Source organism: Podarcis cretensis, assembly GCF_951804945.1.
Source record: "Podarcis cretensis genome assembly, chromosome: 1".
Lineage (NCBI taxonomy): Eukaryota > Metazoa > Chordata > Lepidosauria > Squamata > Lacertidae > Podarcis > Podarcis cretensis.
Window position 1 is genome coordinate 89939819 of NC_137170.1, and position 17863 is coordinate 89957681.

At 46.0% G+C, this 17863-nt stretch overlaps 1 protein-coding gene across 1 annotated transcript in view; it reads left to right on the plus strand.

Annotated features, from left to right (window-relative positions):
- IGFBP5 (insulin like growth factor binding protein 5) overlaps nucleotides 1-17863 on the plus strand; it is a 43486-nt gene that overhangs the window by 17339 nt on the left and 8284 nt on the right. Inside the window, exons 2-3 of the mRNA XM_079969445.1 lie at nucleotides 17002-17231; nucleotides 17743-17862. Coding sequence (XP_079825571.1) covers nucleotides 17002-17231; nucleotides 17743-17862 — 350 coding nt within the window. The remainder of the gene's footprint in view (nucleotides 1-17001; nucleotides 17232-17742; nucleotide 17863) is intronic.

Sequence of the window (17863 nt, forward strand, 5' to 3'; positions counted from 1 at the left end):
CTGAAGCAGTGGTGCAGTGGAGCAAGCAAGTGGCCTGTAGTGTCTGTGGCAAGGGAGAGAGGCTCAGTAAGGGTATCTTGCCTGAAGACACACACACACGTACACTGCCATCACCAAATAAAAATATGGAGTCAGTATTGTTGAAGTATAATCTGTAGCATGAGACACTGGAGGAAAAGCAATCAATATGCAAGTGAGCAATCCTGTTTCATGGGCTGAGTGCTTGCCCACCTATTTAAGAGATGGTTGGCATTGCTTGGTTTGTCACCATTGACTTGAGAGTGATAGACCCATAACATTCATAACACATGGTGCAACCTTATGGCTGTAAGATTCTGCTATATCATCTACTGCTGGCAATTAAAATATGACCTTGTACAGCAAGCCAAGAGTAAACTTTGCAGAGGGACGGGAGTTGTGGTGAGGTCAAAAGGGAATTGCAGTTGTTGGCACCCTTCACTTGCCAGAGAGTATGTGTTGTTTGCTGAGTGTTTTGTCAGCTAAATTGTACTTCACATTTTTACTTCATTTTGGAATGTGGTGTGTGTGTAGAGTGAGAGCTATGTATTATTGCTTCAGGCATGGAAAAATGTACTTTTTCTGGTGCTGTGAGGAGCGTGTGTGTGTGTGTGTGTGTGTGTGTAATCTCCCCAAGCTTTCTACAAAGTATTCAAGGCACCTAACAAGGACAAAATTAAAATAACATGATATATGTACATATGTATATATAAGTATATAAAGTACAGCAATAATGCAAACCCATAATGCGGCAGAATTAAGCAAATCAAAACAAACAAAACAAAATCCTGAAGAAGCAATGGTGGAGATAAGCTACATTTCTGCTTGTCACACAGCTGTCAGGAGTCACCGGGGCTCTGCCAAATGAGAGAGAGAGAGAGAGAGAGAGAAGTTGGCAACCCTACACTTCACATACTGCATTCTTCACAACACGCCGGAGTGACTCAGCATAAACCAAGCAGATTCTTGAGAGCCTAAGTGGTCCCGTTAGAATGTCAGGAACGCTTTTGGTACTCAATATAGCACAGCACAGGCAGTGAAGTGCATTGTGGGATTTGTTTGGCTGGCTTTGAATTATTATAAAGTGGGTCACCGCTTCCCCAAGCTCACATCCTAGCAGAATCTGTGTCTTTAACAGCTGTATTACGGTCAAAGCTCAACAGGTATATCTTTTTCCCATGTAGGGGAACTACACTTACTGAATTTCTGCTTTTCAAGCAGCTGTTAAAGGCACAAGACTTCTGACTAGAAAATGGGGAGGGGCGAACCTGAGTTGTGTCAGTTACTTGATTGGTGCCATAATGTTTTCAAACTTTGCTATGTGATGGGTCTATCACATTGTCTGTTAGTGGCCACTAAAACCTCACAAAACACAGTATGAGGAAGTGGGTCTCATAGGTTTTTATAAAGTCAAGATGAGTGATCAAAATCTGGAATGGAGGGCAATCCCAGACATATGAGGTAAACCAGGAGAAATAGGCTAATTCGGTGCTCAAATTATAGATGGCTAGTGGGGCTGGCCATGCCCTTTTGGGGTCTTTTTATAATGGCTCCTACAGCTGCTGTTTTTAAGGATTGCAGAAGTAGCATGGTTTGGCAAAAATGGGGAGGGGTGTCAGAGGGTGGGGCTTGTAGATTTAATAAAGAGTTAATAGGTTAAGTCTTTATATAGCTTTATATTATGGAAAAGTGAGGAACATCTGGCCCTCCAGATGTGGATGGATTAAAACTTCCATCATCTGGTGCTGATGAGCATTGAGAGTCCAGGAATATCTGGCCATTGCAGATAACTGCATTACAGTGCTATCTAGATTTAATAGCACTATCTATCCTGGAAGTGGGAGCAAAGTTTGAGAGTTCCAGGTGAACTTTGCTTGGATTCTCTCCAATCCTATCCTGTGTGCAGTTGTTATTACAAGACAGTATATTATCTTTCAGTGTACATGGAAACAATGCTTTCCTCGACTGAGATTTGCGGTTCTTGACTTACTTACTTTTAAAAAATCTTCTACGCGAGTATGATTTTGCATTGCTTTCCATTTTTAAGGATTTTTTTTAATGGGTTGGAGTTTAGGAACAGATGACTAGATCTGTGGTGGGATAAGCAGCCTACAGGGAAAATAGAATCTTAATCAGTTGGAGGGTTGGCATTCATCAGCGAGGCATCAATCAAAGGATGCTTTTAGGTGTGGGATATTCTGCCCTTGGGTAGTCTCTTCCAGCTCTCTGATTCTAAGAACATTTTGCTTCACAGACATTGTCAAGTGTAGCGTGTGTCTTCCCTCCTTTAGATTCTTCTTTCAGACATTGCTATGCTGAATTTCCACTTGTGTGCATAGCAAATCCTCATGGCAGTGCCTCCTTTTGTAAAGTTTCAGCTCCTTCTCCTCCCCCTTCTATTGCATAAATCCTTCTTAATTCCACTTTGCAGGTCAAGAGGTATTTGCATGACTGACCTTTTTCGGTCTGATAACCTGGGGATCAATATCTGCTGTTACATAGGGTCTCCGTGGTATGAGGACTGCAGAGGACAGGTCCTGTAAAATCAGCATATCGGAGCCCCGGTACAAAACACATGCCCAGAAGGGATTTTGTCTTCACTCTTTTGTGCTTCTCCCTCGATCAGGAGACGCAGCACTTTCTTAAAATCACATCTCTTGTCTCCCATGTGCACCTAGAAGGTATAAGCAGAGAGGGGGTGCAGTTTGCTACACAGACACTTGACCTCTAGGAACTGAACTGTGATGAATTCCCATACCCTTTTCCCCTTAGCTGGACACCAAACAGCTGTCCCCCGATAACAGCTTTCACTCACCACTCGCATGGCTGGGAGCCCAAACCAGAGCCTTAGAAGCAAAAGATCCCTATCCAATTACCACCCCTTGGAGCTGATTCTAAACATGCATGTCTTCTCCTCCTCCCCTCACCCAGCCATTTTTAGCTAGCAGAGAGACACTTCTGGTGGGGATCCCATTCCATGGAATACATGCTTTCAAGTCTAGAGAGTTGTTGATAATCTATACTGAAATCCTAACAGGGAAAGTGGGGTTGTTGTTCTTTTTTCTTTCTGGGGAGCATACATAGGACATCATTGCAGTACCATGGAAGCACTGAGGCAGCATGGAGATCACAGGGGAGGGTCGTAGTGATGTAATCTCGTCAAGCTGGCCTGGCAGTTCCCAGGAGGAGGAGGAGGAGGAGGAGGGATGCTGAATTCAAGAACAAGAGAGCATAATAATGACAGGTAGCTGAGCTGTGGAATGCAAGAATGCAATCCTAACATGTCCTTCCCCAAACTGGTGCCTTCCCAACATTGTTGGACTACAACTCCCAGCATTCCTGCGGATCAGGCCAAGCTGGCTGAGGCTGATGGGAGTCCAAAAAACATCTGGAGGGTTCCAGGTGCAGTCTTAAGCAATTATTAAATGTCAACACTGAATCTCCAATAGGACTGCCAACCAACAGCGGGTGGGGAGGAGAAAGCTACCTGGCTAGATTTATTTTCAGACCAGTGAAAGTTAGTTGCAAGGCCAGCCTCCCCTGCCTCCTCCTTCAGTCCTTTTCCCTTAGAAGAAGTGGGACGCATGTGAACAGGCAACTTTTGTGTTATGCTCCACCACCCGCAGGTTGGCTCTGCTGCTAGAATTGCTCAGGGTTCCACCCCCAGGTCTCACCCAGTAGCAGAATTTTTGATTTTAAGAGTTGGCAACCCTAATCTCTGGAGCTTGCCAAGAACACATTAAGCAGTCAGCGAAGGCAGTTGCAACCTTACAATGGCCACACCAGATCTATGGGGTTGTTATTAAACTAATCTAGACCAACCAGCATTTCGGATAGACTGAAAAAGACCGGGGACATCATGTATATGAACAAGTTGACTTTAGATAATTTGAAGAAAGTATGGGCCTAAGGAAATCCTTTTGTTAGTAACTGGAACACTGGCTTTGCAGAACCTATCAATTAATGGTGTGCATTTTGATCTAATTACTGGAGTCCATTGATGAATGACTATCTTTATTTATTTCAATATTACAACAGTAAAGGATTCTTAAAATTAAAGATGAAAACAATAGAACAATACATTAGACTGGTACATGTTGCTCCTGCTGGGTGGGGCCCAGATCCTGAGAGATACCCAGGAGCAAGTTAAGGCTGAAATTCAAAACTCATTTACTAGGAAGCAAGCCTCCTTGGACACAGTGTGACTTACCGTATTTTTCGCTCTATAAGACGCACCAGACCACAAGACGCACCTAGTTTTTGGAGGAGGAAAACAAGAAAAAAAATATTCTGAATCTCAGAAGCCAGAACAGCAAGAGGGATTGCTGCGCAGTGAAAGTAGCAATCCCTCTTGCTTGTTCTGGCTTCTGGGATAGCTGCGCAGCCTGCATTCACTCCATAAGACACACATACATTTCCCCTTACTTTTTAGGAGGGAAAAAGTGAGTCTTATAGAGCAAAAAATACGGTACTTAGGGAAAAACATGCATAGGATGGCACTGCAAGTAGTTCTTCTCTGCAAAAGACCAGTTCCCTACTGAAAGCTATGCTAAAAGTGTTCCTTTGAGCAGAATCAAAGACATCCCAATTGCACATCTTGTAACACTTTGACTGTTGGGCTGACAAATGAAATAGTCTGGTGGAAGGTTCCCCCCCCCCCCATATTCTCTAATTTTTCTGACTTCACCTCTCACTTGTATTTCTAAAACTCCTCTGAGCACCTGTGAGTAATCTCACTTTGTGTCTACAACCTGCCAATATTTCAAGCTCATTAAGAATATTCACTGGTTTTCCTCTTAACCTCCTCTAAGTGAATCAATGTCTTTTATATTATAAACAATAGGTTCATTGATAGTGGGAATTAAAGCGCCCCTTGAGCTGGGGGTGGGGAAGGGGTAGAAAATTGAAGCCTACAACAGCAGTCTTTCCCCCTGCTAAGGGGTTATAGTGAGTTGCACAGTAGAAAATTAAGTGTGAATGTTTTTCCAGGCTCCTTTGACATAATATCATTTAAAAAGCAGCATTTTTTTCTACTAGGTGCAACATGAACTAAACATCCTAGTTGTTATAAGTATTACAATTGGGCTCCAATAATTTATCCCAAGCCTTACAAGTTCAAGCTTGCAGATGGAAATTTTTGATCCCCTTTTTATATCATTTTATGGTTAGTTTTTTTTTATCATGCACAACCAAGAATTGCTTTGACCTTTCCTGCAGCTCTGTCAAAACTGCCACAAACAAGAGGATTGTTCTCTTCTCATTGAATTTTGTGGTGTGTGCTTTTAAAATGATATTGTTCCTAGTGCATTGCTTGTTTGTGCTTCTTTGCAGTATGTTGTGTGATTCCTCCCAGTTCAATGTTACCTGCCTCTGCAAGTGTTGTTCATTGGCCTAGTAATGGAAACAAGACCTTTGGTTTAGCCACTGGTCCATTCAACAGTTTGTTCAATGCAACAGCTTGTTCAACCTTCTTGAACACAGGGATATCAGAATGAAATTTAGTATAAGTGTCAAGGACACACTTCTTTGTTTCAGGCTCTGGTACCAGCTCAACTTCCAAACCTGTTTTTCAAAACCGTGAAGGTAAATAGAAAATACACTGTAATGTGATCGCTGCTTTCGAGACTGAGATAACCAGAATGAAAGTCAGTATACATGTTCAGGGCACCATTTTACACACCAAGTTCATACCCAATTCCACCAATCCCTGCTTCACAAGCTCTTAACAAGCGTTGACAACCAACATGTGAAAATATGACTAGCACCCAACGCATTTTCCAACCCTTTGGGTATGAGCTGCTGCCCTCACTTAGAAACCAAAAAGTCCCTGGGACTTGACCATAACTCATTCTTTGGCCTCGTGAGCTATGGCTTGGCAGTCAATTCAGCCTTGGCTTGGCAAGCTGGAAACTGACACTGATGCTCTTTTGGAAATTCAGAGGCGTTGACATCACCAGCTGACATCATCAGGGTGTGGGTCCCAAGCATGATCCTAAGATGTGATGGTTCTTCATGTTCTAACTGATCCATATTCAGCCTCCCGCTGTCTCTACATGGGCTTTCTCTTCTTGCCTCCAACTCAATGGCAACCGGAATCCTTGCTTCACCCGTTACTGCCTTAAGGGCTTCGTCTCACTTTCCAGACTGTCTAGAATGAGGCCTTTTGTTTGAAGGTATTATTATCCAGCTGTAAAGGCTCCCTTTCTTGGAGTCCAAAGGGACTGCAAATTTCAACCACTTACTGTATACTGCTTCCCAGTTAATTCAAGGATGAAAGTAAAGGTGGGTTTTTAAAATATATAAAAAGGTAAAGGTAAAGGTACCCCTGCCCGTACGGGCCAGTCTTGACAGACTCTGGGGTTGAGCGCCCATCTCACTTAAGAGGCCAGGGGCCAGCGCTGTCCGGAGACACTTCCGGGTCACGTGGCCAGCGTGACATCGCTGCTCTGGCGAGCCAGAGCCGCACACGGAAACGCCGTTTACCTTCCCGCTGTAAAGTGGTCCCTATTTATCTACTTGCACCCGGAGGTGCTTTCGAACTGCTAGGTTGGCAGGCGCTGGGACCGAGCAGCGGGAGCGCACCCCGCCGCAGGGATTCGAACCGCCAACCTTTCGATCGGCAAGTCCTAGGCGCTGAGGCTTTAACCCACAGCGCCACCTGCATCCCTTTAAAAAAATATATATTAAAAAACAAAAACGATGATGCACCTTCTCAGGCAAAATATTGCATGTAATTTAAATGAATTAATGAATTAACTTGGCGTATTTGGTAACAAGGTGAAGGTCCTTACATCACATAGTCACAGTTCTTGCTTGAGCTGGGTACAGCTTCTAGCTCCATCTCATCCAAGGAAGAAAGATTGCTTTCACCTTAATATTATCAATTTCAGCATGTTATTCTGCATGGCCCTGTGGGTAACTGAAATAGTCTTTGTGAGTATGGAGAAACATCATCCCTAGCAGGACATTTAAGCAGTTTGCTCAGAAATTATCCCATTAATCACAACTCTCCAGGGAGGCAATCTGAGCTCAAGGGATATCTATGAGCAGGTGATTTTGATGACCCATTTAGGCATAAAATTTTCTTATGTATCTGCATAGGACATGGAGTAATAACCCACAGATCAGAAACTCATGAGGAATCTTCTGACTATCTAGTTCAGGGGTCTGCAACCTTTAAGACAAAAAGAGCCACTTGGACCCGTTTCCGAAGGAAAAAAAACTGGGAGCCGCAAAACTTGTCATTATAAAAATAACTTTTTTGTCACTTTTTTATTATTTCTTTGTTTGACCCCTCAGAATTACTCCTCCTCATAGAAATAAATGTTAAATTAACAAGTTACCTTTTGTGTGTGTGTGTGTTCTTCACTCCCCTTCAAAACAGTGACCAGCGTACATGCCCCTTACAATGTAGTGGACGGGCGGGCAGGAAGGCGATGTCGGGACGGTGCGTGACTAACGCACGCACCGCCCTCATGTGATGTCACAGCCAGTACAGCGCCTGCCACAGTGGGGAGTGTTGGGGCACACAATGTGCCTCCTCCCCTCACTAGTATCCGCCCAGGAGCCGCGGGTTGCAGACCCCTGATCTAGTTGATAACTGTGCCACAACGTAGACTATATATGTAAACTTAGTCTCTGGATTAATTGTCTTATGGGGAGCCCTCTTTGACTGATAATGGCCTGGTTCATGCATCACAGCTTAGCAGAAATGTGTGCACTCTGAGAAAGGTGATCATGGCTGCCTTGCTTCTCCCAAGTCATTCTGCTGATGGACTGTGGTTTGGCTTGGCTTAGTGTAAAGCAGGGGTGGCCAACTCCCAAGAGACTGCAATCTTCTTACAGAATTAAAAGCTGGCAGTGATCTACCCCTGTTTTTGGGGGGTTCAGGTCAAAGTTGTTGAGCTTTTTTAGGAAGGAGGAAAGCCCTGTTTTTAAGGGTTTCAGGGAAGAAAAATGAACAGCCACTCACCGACAGATCGCTGCAAAAACAAAGAGCCTCAATGAGTAAACTCCGCCTTCTCTTCTGCAGAGCATGCAACAATGGAGGGCAGAGCGAGGGTGACAGATTCTATTTTACCCAGCGATCGACCGCAATCTACCAAAACCTCCCAGGGATCTACGAGTAGATTGCAATCGACCTGTTGGACATCCCTGGTGTAAAGCAACTTGAATCAGTGGGTGGGTGATAGACAGAAATCCAACCTATTTGTCGCCTTGTTTATTCCGTCTTGAGTAACCACTCATTGTCATGTTGAGTGTGTCTCCTCAGACTTTACTTCTTCCTTCTTCTTGTTGCGTTAGTATTACTTTCCTTTTTGTTAACCTCATGACTCCATGAAAGCCACATATTAACTTGTCCTCAGAATGGCTTTGTTTGCCAGGGATAATAAACCTTAAGTGGTCTTACCAAACTACCGTATTTATTCCTGCAGTCAACTGCAATATATATACCAAATTCAATAGGTTTAGCATCTTGTCCACACCCAGGGAGTGTTTTTTGCCCCAGATGCCAAAGAACTTGACCAGACTTGAGTCACGTACGAGCCCTGACCAGGCGGGGAGAGGCACCATTGCTGTCCCACCTCAGAGGCATCCCCTCTTCTTTTGCCTGCAGTGCTGAATAATAAAATCCATGTTGCCTTTTTATGCACCTCTCAAAGCCATTGCAGATTTCCTAGGGACTCTTCTTCCATCCAGGCTGGAGTGGCAAGAGGTTGGTGGTACATGGAGATTAACAGCAAAGTACCAAAGGAGAAGGGACGCAGGTGGCGCTGTGGGTAAAACCTCAGTGCCTAGGACTTGCTGACCGGAAGGTCGGCGGTTCGAATCCCCGCAGCAAGGTGAGCTCCCGTCGTTTGGTCCCAGCTCCTGCCCACCTAGCAGTTCAAAAGCACCCTTAAGTGCAAGTAGATAAATAGGTACCACTTTATAGCGGGAAGGTAAAACGGCATTTCCGTGTGTGGCACTGGTGCTGGCTCACCAGTGCAACTTCATCACGCTGGCCACGTGACCCGGAAGTGTCTTCAGACGGTGCCGGCTCACGGCCTCTTGAGCGAGATGAGCGCGCAACCCTAGAGTCCGTCACGACTGGCCGGTACGACTGGCACGACTTACCTTTACTTACCAAAGGAGAGGAGGACCTCAAAGATTGTTTAGAAAACACTAATGTGTGGTTGACGTAGGTGGTGGATCCTGATTGCATCAAGTGAGCGTCGTGCGAAAGCCCAGCTGGAGGGGCAGCTCAGGTTCAGGCAGTTTGAGTGAGCCTTGAGAACCAGTCGGGGAATCAGGTATCGGCAGTATCGGTGACACAGCCCAGGCCGAGTGTGTTTGCTCCACCGGATGCAACCCGCTCCTCTGCATTCTAGCCGAGGGACATATGATCCCTGCATAATCCTACCAAGCTTCTGTGCAGGGAGAGGAAAGGAGAAGAGACCTCTGCCCTTCAGAATTCCAGCTCTCCGTTCCTTCAACTCCAGGCAGCCTTTAATATCTGAGTTTCTCCTCACCACCATCACCGCTACCCTTTTCCTTCCCCGCCCCCACCCCATTTCCACTATAAATGATAGATGTCTCGTAGATTTTCCTACAGACAGAGACCACCAAGAGTTGCTAAGCCGGCTAAATTTCAACCAGTCGAACCAGTTTGCAGCTAAGCCTGCCACCTGGCTGAGGTTTCTTCTTGCTTTCAAAAGCTGACGCCTGCTCAGTGTATGCACAGAGATCCATGGAAAACTGCAGGATGTCCTTTGCTTGCGATCTCTCTTTTCCCCCTCCACTGGCAAGCTGCGTGAGGCAGGGATCCAAAAGAAAGGTTGAAACTGAATTTTGGTATCACCAATGCATGTGCAGATGCACACACATATACTCCTAGCAATAGCAACTAAAGTTGCCATTGCATCCAAATCTAATGCTTCGGCATACGGTGACTATGTGCTACCTTCAGGATCTTGCCTTTAAATACCAGTTGCTGGGGGATGCAAGTGGGAGATGGCCATTGTGCTCACATCCTCCTTGTGGGCATCCCATGTGTGTCTAGTTGGCTACTGTGAAAACGAGGTGCTGGAGACAGATAGGCCTTTGGTCTGATTTAGCAGGGCTTTTCTTACAACTGAAAAAGCCAGCTTGATCAGGTTGCAAACCCCTATTCTTGCAAATCTCTATGCTTCCCCATATTTCTCTTTCTGAAATGCATTTTCTAAAAAAGTATCTACAACCTTTCCCTGTCTTTAGGGTGCTGAAATGCAGAAGAGAACAGAACTCCTGCATCTTTAATAGAATTTCCTGCAATTCTCTTTTCTGCACAACTAGTAAAGGTGCAGAAGCTCTGCCTTCTTTTTGCATCTGGCCACCCCTAGCACCACTGCATGGGGAGATTTAAAATGAACAGGTTGTTGTATGCTAATTGCATTTACTATGTGAAAAACCAGGAGTTTGCATCTCTTCCATACCCAGCCTAGATGAGGCAATTGTAATATTGCAGGGTCTAGATAAAGGACTGGGTCTACCCATGCAGCAGAATGACGTGAAGGGGCATCGGAATGGTAGAATGGAATGGAATTCAGCTGAAGGATCACGTCTGAGTCATTAGCACTCAGCACCACAGCAAGTTAGAACTGCTGTCCTTGATGTAATAATTTTCTACTTGTGGGGAGTTTTTACATGGCAGGTGATATATTTGCCACCTGCAATGGGTAGTATACATTGCATTCTTCTGCCTCAGCTTTCTATCATTTCATTCTGAATTTTAAGACCAGCCCAAAGCCACTGTTGGTTTTCCCAGCAGTGGCTCTCTTGATAGCTGCTGTGGGCATGACTTCTCATGCAGAGCTAGCCAAGATAGCGCTGCCTAGATATTGGTGGGCTCCACTTCCATCAGCCCCATCCAACATGGCGAGTAACCAGGGTTGGGGGGAGCTGCAGTCTAACTACATCTGCAGGCACCATATTGGCTACATCTGGTTGTACTGTAGCTAAACTCACAAGGGAACCACTGGGCTAAATAATTTCCTTCTTGCACAGCCAGGGATCAAGTTTTTGGATGTGGGGAAAGAAGCGTCTGCCTAGCCATTGTTCCAATGAGATGCTGGAGTAGGTGGATCTTTGATCTGCACCAGCAGGGCCAGTCTTGTGTTCTTATGTTTATGGTCACCCGGCTGCATGCTGGACTCAATGACTTGCCACCTGAGCATGGGGAAAGTGAAAGAAGATCTAAGACACACGAGGGGTGAATGAGAGATAGTGTGCTATATATTTCAGGGCATTAGTAACCTTCTCCCCACCACACTAGCACCCCCTTTCTGATCTTCTCCCCACTCACTGACCGCCCCTGTGGCTGCTCATATCTCCCCTCTGATTACCAAAAGGAATTAGAACCTGGCCAGCACTTTCCTGCCCTGGCTTGCTGACAAATTCCAGGTTTAAAGAATTGTTTATACTTTCTGTAATTTATAACTTATCTGTGTGCCCAGATTCTATTTCCCGGGCTGATACGTGCGCTGCTGGTGCCCTCTTCGGGGCAATGGATAATATTGCAGCCAAGGTGGAGAGATTGCTTCTAGGCACTAGAAAAGGACTTACTTGGTGAAGGAATGTGACCATAGACATAAAGGAGGTGGTGCTTATAGCTGTGCTTCACTCTTCCTATGCCACACCCATGGCAAAATAAAAAGCCTAACTTTTGGGCCTCCAAATGGTGCCCACCATTCCTGACCATCAGCCATACTGGCCGGGGCTGACGAGAATCATAGTTCGACAATATCTGGAGAGCCACAGCTTAGCCACCCTTCCTCTACAGTGGTACCTTGGGTTACAGACGCTTCAGGTTACAGACACCGTTAACCCAGAAATAGTACCTCGGGTTAAGAACTTTGCTTCACAATGAGAACAGAAATCACACGGTGGCAGCAACAGGAGGCCCCATTAGCTAAAGTGATACCTCAGGTTAAGAACAGTTTCAGGTTAAGAACGGACCTCCAGAACAAATTAAGTTCTTAACCTGAGGTACCACTGTACAGACAAGCAACAAGGAGCCTTAAGTATTTCCCCCCCTTAGATGTGAGCTGAGGCTTTTTAAAAACACATGTCCATACGTTAAGCAGAAAAGCAGAATAATACACTGAACCAGTACTTTTGATTGGTCCTTTGTCCTCTGGAGACAGGAGCTGACAAGAATCTCAGGCCTAGTGCTGATACTGAAGTGATTGGTGAAGTTAAGACAGGTTCGAAGGAAACCCCTGATCCCTTCAGAAGCTGTTAGCCTCCAACTCCCATCAGCCCCAGTCAGCATGGCCAATAGTCAGGGCTGGAGCTGTAGTCCAGCAACATCTCCCATCCATGGGTTAAGGGGTAGAGGATTTTGATATGTATCCTTCATAGGACGAAGAGGGGAGGAAGCCAGGCAAAGGTACCTATTTCACCAAAGCAGGATGCACACCTGTTGCCCTGAGTAGTGTTTCTGCAGACCTGACGACAGATCTTTGGATCATGATGCTTCAACAGCATTTCCACCCACTTACTCTGGCTCCAGCTCGCTCCCACCGCTGGTGTTTGAAGTCATGTGCACATGACCTTAGCCACAATCCATAGCTGTCCTTTTTGATGCGTTTTTCTTCAAACCAGCTTCCATCCGATTTGAAAATGAACACAATATTCACTTTGCTCTTAACCTGAGGTGTGCACATTTTTGGCAGCCATTGCACGTGTGCAGATAACAGCTTCATGAATAGGTGTTTGGGAGGGAGTTGCAGGTGTGGGTTAAAAAAAAACAGTTAATGAGCATTGAGTAAAGACATCCCCATCCCTCTCTCTGCAGCAATGTAGAAATGTGGCTTAAAATGCAGCAGTGGATGAAACAACCTCATTGAGTATTAAGCCTCTAACGTTACATGTCTTGGCCTGAGCTTCATCTCTATGTAACCTAAGCAGTGTTGTCTACTGAAGCAGCATGCATAGGGTCCATACAGGAGATGGTATGGATTGGATTGAATAGGTGAGGGAAGAAGCAAGAGGTGCTTTTCAGTGGGAAGCAACAATGCTCTGCTTCTGGAACTTAATGTGGAAGAGTGAGGCCCTCATTAAAGAAAAGCTTGTGGTGCTCCATACAAGGTCAAAAGAGACATTACAAGGTATAGTCCCCTGAGTGAAGAGATGTAGCAGATTTGTTGCCTGGCAAGGACTCTCCAAGGGGTGGGGTGGAATCCTCTCAGTAACAGCTCTCCAGATGTGGTTGGGCCACCACTCCCATCAACTCTGACTGCTGGCCCTGCTGGGATGGGAGTCCCTGCTGGGCTGATGGGAGCTTGGGAGTCCCAGCCCTACTGGGCTGATGGGAGCTTGGGAGTCCAACAGCACCCAACAGGTTGCCCATCTCTACACAGCACTACCAACCAAAAGGAACATCTTAAATTTGCAGCAGAGTCAGAACCTCTATTTGGTGTGTTAGGAACAAAAATTGGTGTGATTTGTGTGAAGCAACAAAAAGATTAATAGCCTAATTCTAGGTAATTGTTCAAAAGCTCATTCCCATTGGGTTCAACTGAGCTGCAAGCTGTCAAATCGCAAGCTGGAGAACATTGCTGAACCTCCGTGTCCCCATATGCAACAGGAGATGGGAGAGCTGCCTGCCCCACCCTCACCCCTGTCACCTCTCATCTCACAAGCAGGACCTGGGGTTCACGGTACAGCAGTGGGGGAAAGGGCAGGTGGTGATGTTCACATGCAGCTGCCTCCTCTGCTCTATCAGGGTGCATTTGTGTCCTCAGGATACCAACCCCTCCAAGGACTTATTCCCTAGTCCTTATGTTTAGGACTGCATGGTAAAGTATGGAGTACTTTCCAGGAAGCCCTGTCTTTAACCAATGACACTTCACTTCTACATCTGGATAAGGATTTTTAGGATTGGCCTCTTAAATATGGTGAGAGAGATCTGTTCTAGATTAAGTGCCCATAGATGGAGACTGGAGAGAGGGTCTTCTTGGAAGAGGTGTAATAGCAAGCTTGCCAACACAAGCTTAGCACCAAGTGGGTCATCTGTGACAGCTCAGATTCCAGGGTGATTTGAAGTTGTTGAAAGCTTTAAGGAGACTGGGTGCAGACAAAGCCAAGCTTCTGCCCTTCCTTTCTTCCACTCTGTGCTTCCTTTTAATCGTTTTCCTGTGACCACCCTAATCTCTCAGCTGCCCTGGGTGGCCTGGTAGAAATGGGCAGTGCAGGATTCCATAGTCTCTGTGGGGTTAGGACTTTATTGAAATTTGGAGCTAAAAATAGCCTTCTTTTGCTCTAAGGGCTGTATTAAAGGTCACAAGTGAGCTAAGTATAGGCTGTCACCAAGTCGTTCCTATATATAACTGTGCTGGAGCTCTAAAAGCGACCATCTGTTAATAAGATCATATTGGCTAGGATCAGAGAGTTTGAACACACACAGAGTATAGGAGGCAGGGTGGATTTTCTCTGGGGAATGCACTGCCACAAGAAGGTGGGAAAGGCCACATGCATAAATTGATGTCTGCAAGGATTAAATAAATAAATGGAGGATAAATGAGTGGCTGCTACCCAGGCCTAAGATACCCTGAAAGGTAATATTCATCACCTTTTGTGAACAGACACTGAGGATTAATAGGGGATGGGTACCAGCAGTTTTTTTTTTTTTTTTTGAGGGACACGGGTGGCGCAGAGCCTAGGACTTGCTGATTGAAAGGTCGGTGGTTCGAATCCCCGCAGTGGGGTGAGCTCCCATCGTTCGGTCCCAGCTCCTGCCCACCTAGCAGTTCGAAAGCACCCCTAAGTGCAAGTAGATAAATAGGGACCGCTTTCTAGCAGGAAGGTAAATGGCGTTTCTGTGTGCGGCGCTGGTGCTGGCTCGCCAGATGCAACTTCGTCACGCTGGCCACGTGACCCGGAAGTGTCTTCGGACAGCGCCGGCTCCCAGCCTCTTGAGCGAGATGAGCGCACAACCCTAGAGTCGGTCATGACTGGCCCTGACGGGCAGGGGTACCTTTACCTTTTACCAGCCTTTTGCCTGCTTGTAAACTTTGTGAGACATCAGGTTGGCCACCATCACCTTCAATGTTTCTAGATAGCACTGGTGACTCTTGACCGTTGCTTCTTTAATAGCAAACTTGAGTGGGGTGTGCAAATAAGATTGCAGCCAAAATGGGGCCACCAAGACAAGAAAATATTAGCATGTTTGAACACTGTTTGAAGGTGTACAAAGATTTTTTTAAAAAATAAAAACTTAAGGGGGAAGTCTCAACCCCCCCCCCACACACACACACAAAAGTGGGAATTTGCACTTGACCCCTGTACATATATTTCAAAATTCTGGTGGAATTCAGATTTATTTGAAATGCTAGCAAACTGCTTGATTGGAAAGGAGAGGGGGAGATTTCCCCCTCCCACTCAGCTGCTTAATGTATGTATGCATTTGAGGAGGAGACTACAAATGTCAAGACATTTGACTGCCATCAGCTTGCCTGAGGCTTAGTGACAGATTTCAGTATAGTCTGCTGCATGCGAACAACAGGACACTTGCTGCCCCTGGGTATGTTTTGGCCCCTCACACAGTCTGCCAGAGTGTTTACTGCTGAGAGCTGAGAAGATCCGCTGTTACTGAGAGGATTCCACCCCACCCCTTGGAGAGTCCTTGCCAGGCAACAAATCTGCTACATCTCTTCACTCAGGGGACTATACCTTGTAATGTCTCTTTTGACCTTGTATGGAGCACCACAAGCTTTTCTTTAATGAGGGCCTCACTCTTCCACATTAAGTTCCAGAAGCGGAGCATTGTTGCTGCCCACTGAAAAGCAAATGACGCTTGCTTCTCCCAGGGCATATGCCAAGGAAACTCTTCTTGTGAACAAGCCTGAATGTGAGCCATCATGAGTAGGGAACTTTTTCAACCTGAGGGCCACATTCCTGTCAACCATCTGAGGGGTGGGCAGCACATGCTAGGGGTGGGCAGGGCCAGAGGCAAGTGGGTGGAGTAATGGGTGTGGCTCTTCTCTTGGTACAGTAGGCTATATTCCTGCCATGCAACAGTTGGTGAGTTCTTCGTTTGGATGCATTCAGTTTGGCACTTAATATAACCTTTCCACTAATAACTGTGGCAGTAGCAAGAGCTGGGAATTTATCAAATTTAGCACATTCCACCTCCAAAAAAATAACCCTGGGAACCCAGATTATCCTGTCTTCTGCTGTCTGATTCCTATTCTGGCAACAGGGTCGTGGTACAATGCGCTGTAGTTTAGTCACCCTGGAAAAGCAACACTGTGTTCAGCAACCTTGGATTATAGCAGGTTGGGCTGTTATAATATCATTTAAACAGTTTCCTTTTTTTAATAACTTTTTTATTCAAAATTAAAACAAAACATATTATCCAGAAACATATCATCCTTATCCCCCCCCCATTTTTCCTCCCTTTTTGCATCTCATTGCCATATGATCCCACTCTTCACATATTTCTCCACTTTTCACCCACATGCTCCAACTAAAGATAACATTTCATGCACCTGCCAAAGTGAATTCTACCAGCTAGCCCATGAAAACTCTTCTCCTTTCAATGCCCGCCGGGTTCTGGGAGAAGAGGGATCTGGAATGTTTTCTAAAGACACTGAGTCTGTCAACTGTCTCTCCCCTGATGCTTCTTCCTCTTCCTGCTCCTCTCCCATTATTTACCAGCTTTTCACCTCATCTGCCTCTGAGCTACGACCTCCCAAAAGCCACCGTTGTAAATCTATACTGTCCTCCTCTAGAAGGGCCAGGCTGAGGAGGCGCTTCCCACCATTCCCCCTCTGTCCAGTCCCTGACAATATGTGAGGTTTCTCAGAATGTGGGCTTCATGTGTTCCACAAATACAGATGGTGCATTTTATGGATCTTGAGACTGCTGTTACGAAAGCAACGAGCAAAGAAGGACGCTGTGGCTCAAGGAAATGGATGGAAGTCCAAGAAGCAACTCTTTTTCTTGCTTTCTCCCATTCAGACAGAGAATCCCGAGAGCATGAGGACCCAACCACCTCAGAAATGGCAGAGGAGACCTACCCTTCCAAACCGCACAGGAACAAGGGACACGTGCGTCTCCCTGAGTCCAAGGTAGAGGCCCTGAGGAAGGATCGCAGGAAGAAGCTGACTTTATCCAAGTTCGTTGGTGGGGCAGAAAACACGGCACACCCTCGCGTTGCTGCCCCTGAGCTGAGGCCAGAGTTTGAACTGGTAAGTGTGGTCCTTCCCTGTACCACATATGCCCTTGCCCTTCATTCTCTTGCTCCATGTCTTGTCTCCTCCCCTCTTCCTACCATCTATGTTCCCACCATAACTGCCATGCTGGTAGAGGGTGGTTAGAGAGGGATATTGATAAGTGGAAAACATGGAGCTGGCGGGCACAATTCTAGCTGCTAGTTTAAAGCCCATTCTGCATAGTGACTCTTCCCTCCACCCACCTTCATGTGCTCAGCCACCCACCACATAATGAAGCTGGTTTCCTCCAAGCAGTGCCAGTTCCAGGTTCTGCAAGGCTAAGATGCTCTGTGTGTGTGCCCATTGCCTCACCACTATTACCACTGCCTATGTGCTTGCCCCTTGGCTCAATCTGCACATCCTCACTGAGATAAGCATGCAGAAAACACTACTAATCTTAATGAATTCTGCTTAATCTGACCTTATCTTAGGAGTTCAGTGCTTCATCCTCCTTAGCACCTGATTGCTTTCTCTCCTCTTTTTTCAGGGCCCTTGCCGTAGACAGATGGAGGCATCGCTGCAGGAGCTCAAATCAAGCCAGCGCATGATCCCCCGTGCCGTCCACCTTCCCAACTGTGACAGGAAAGGCTTCTACAAGAGAAAACAGG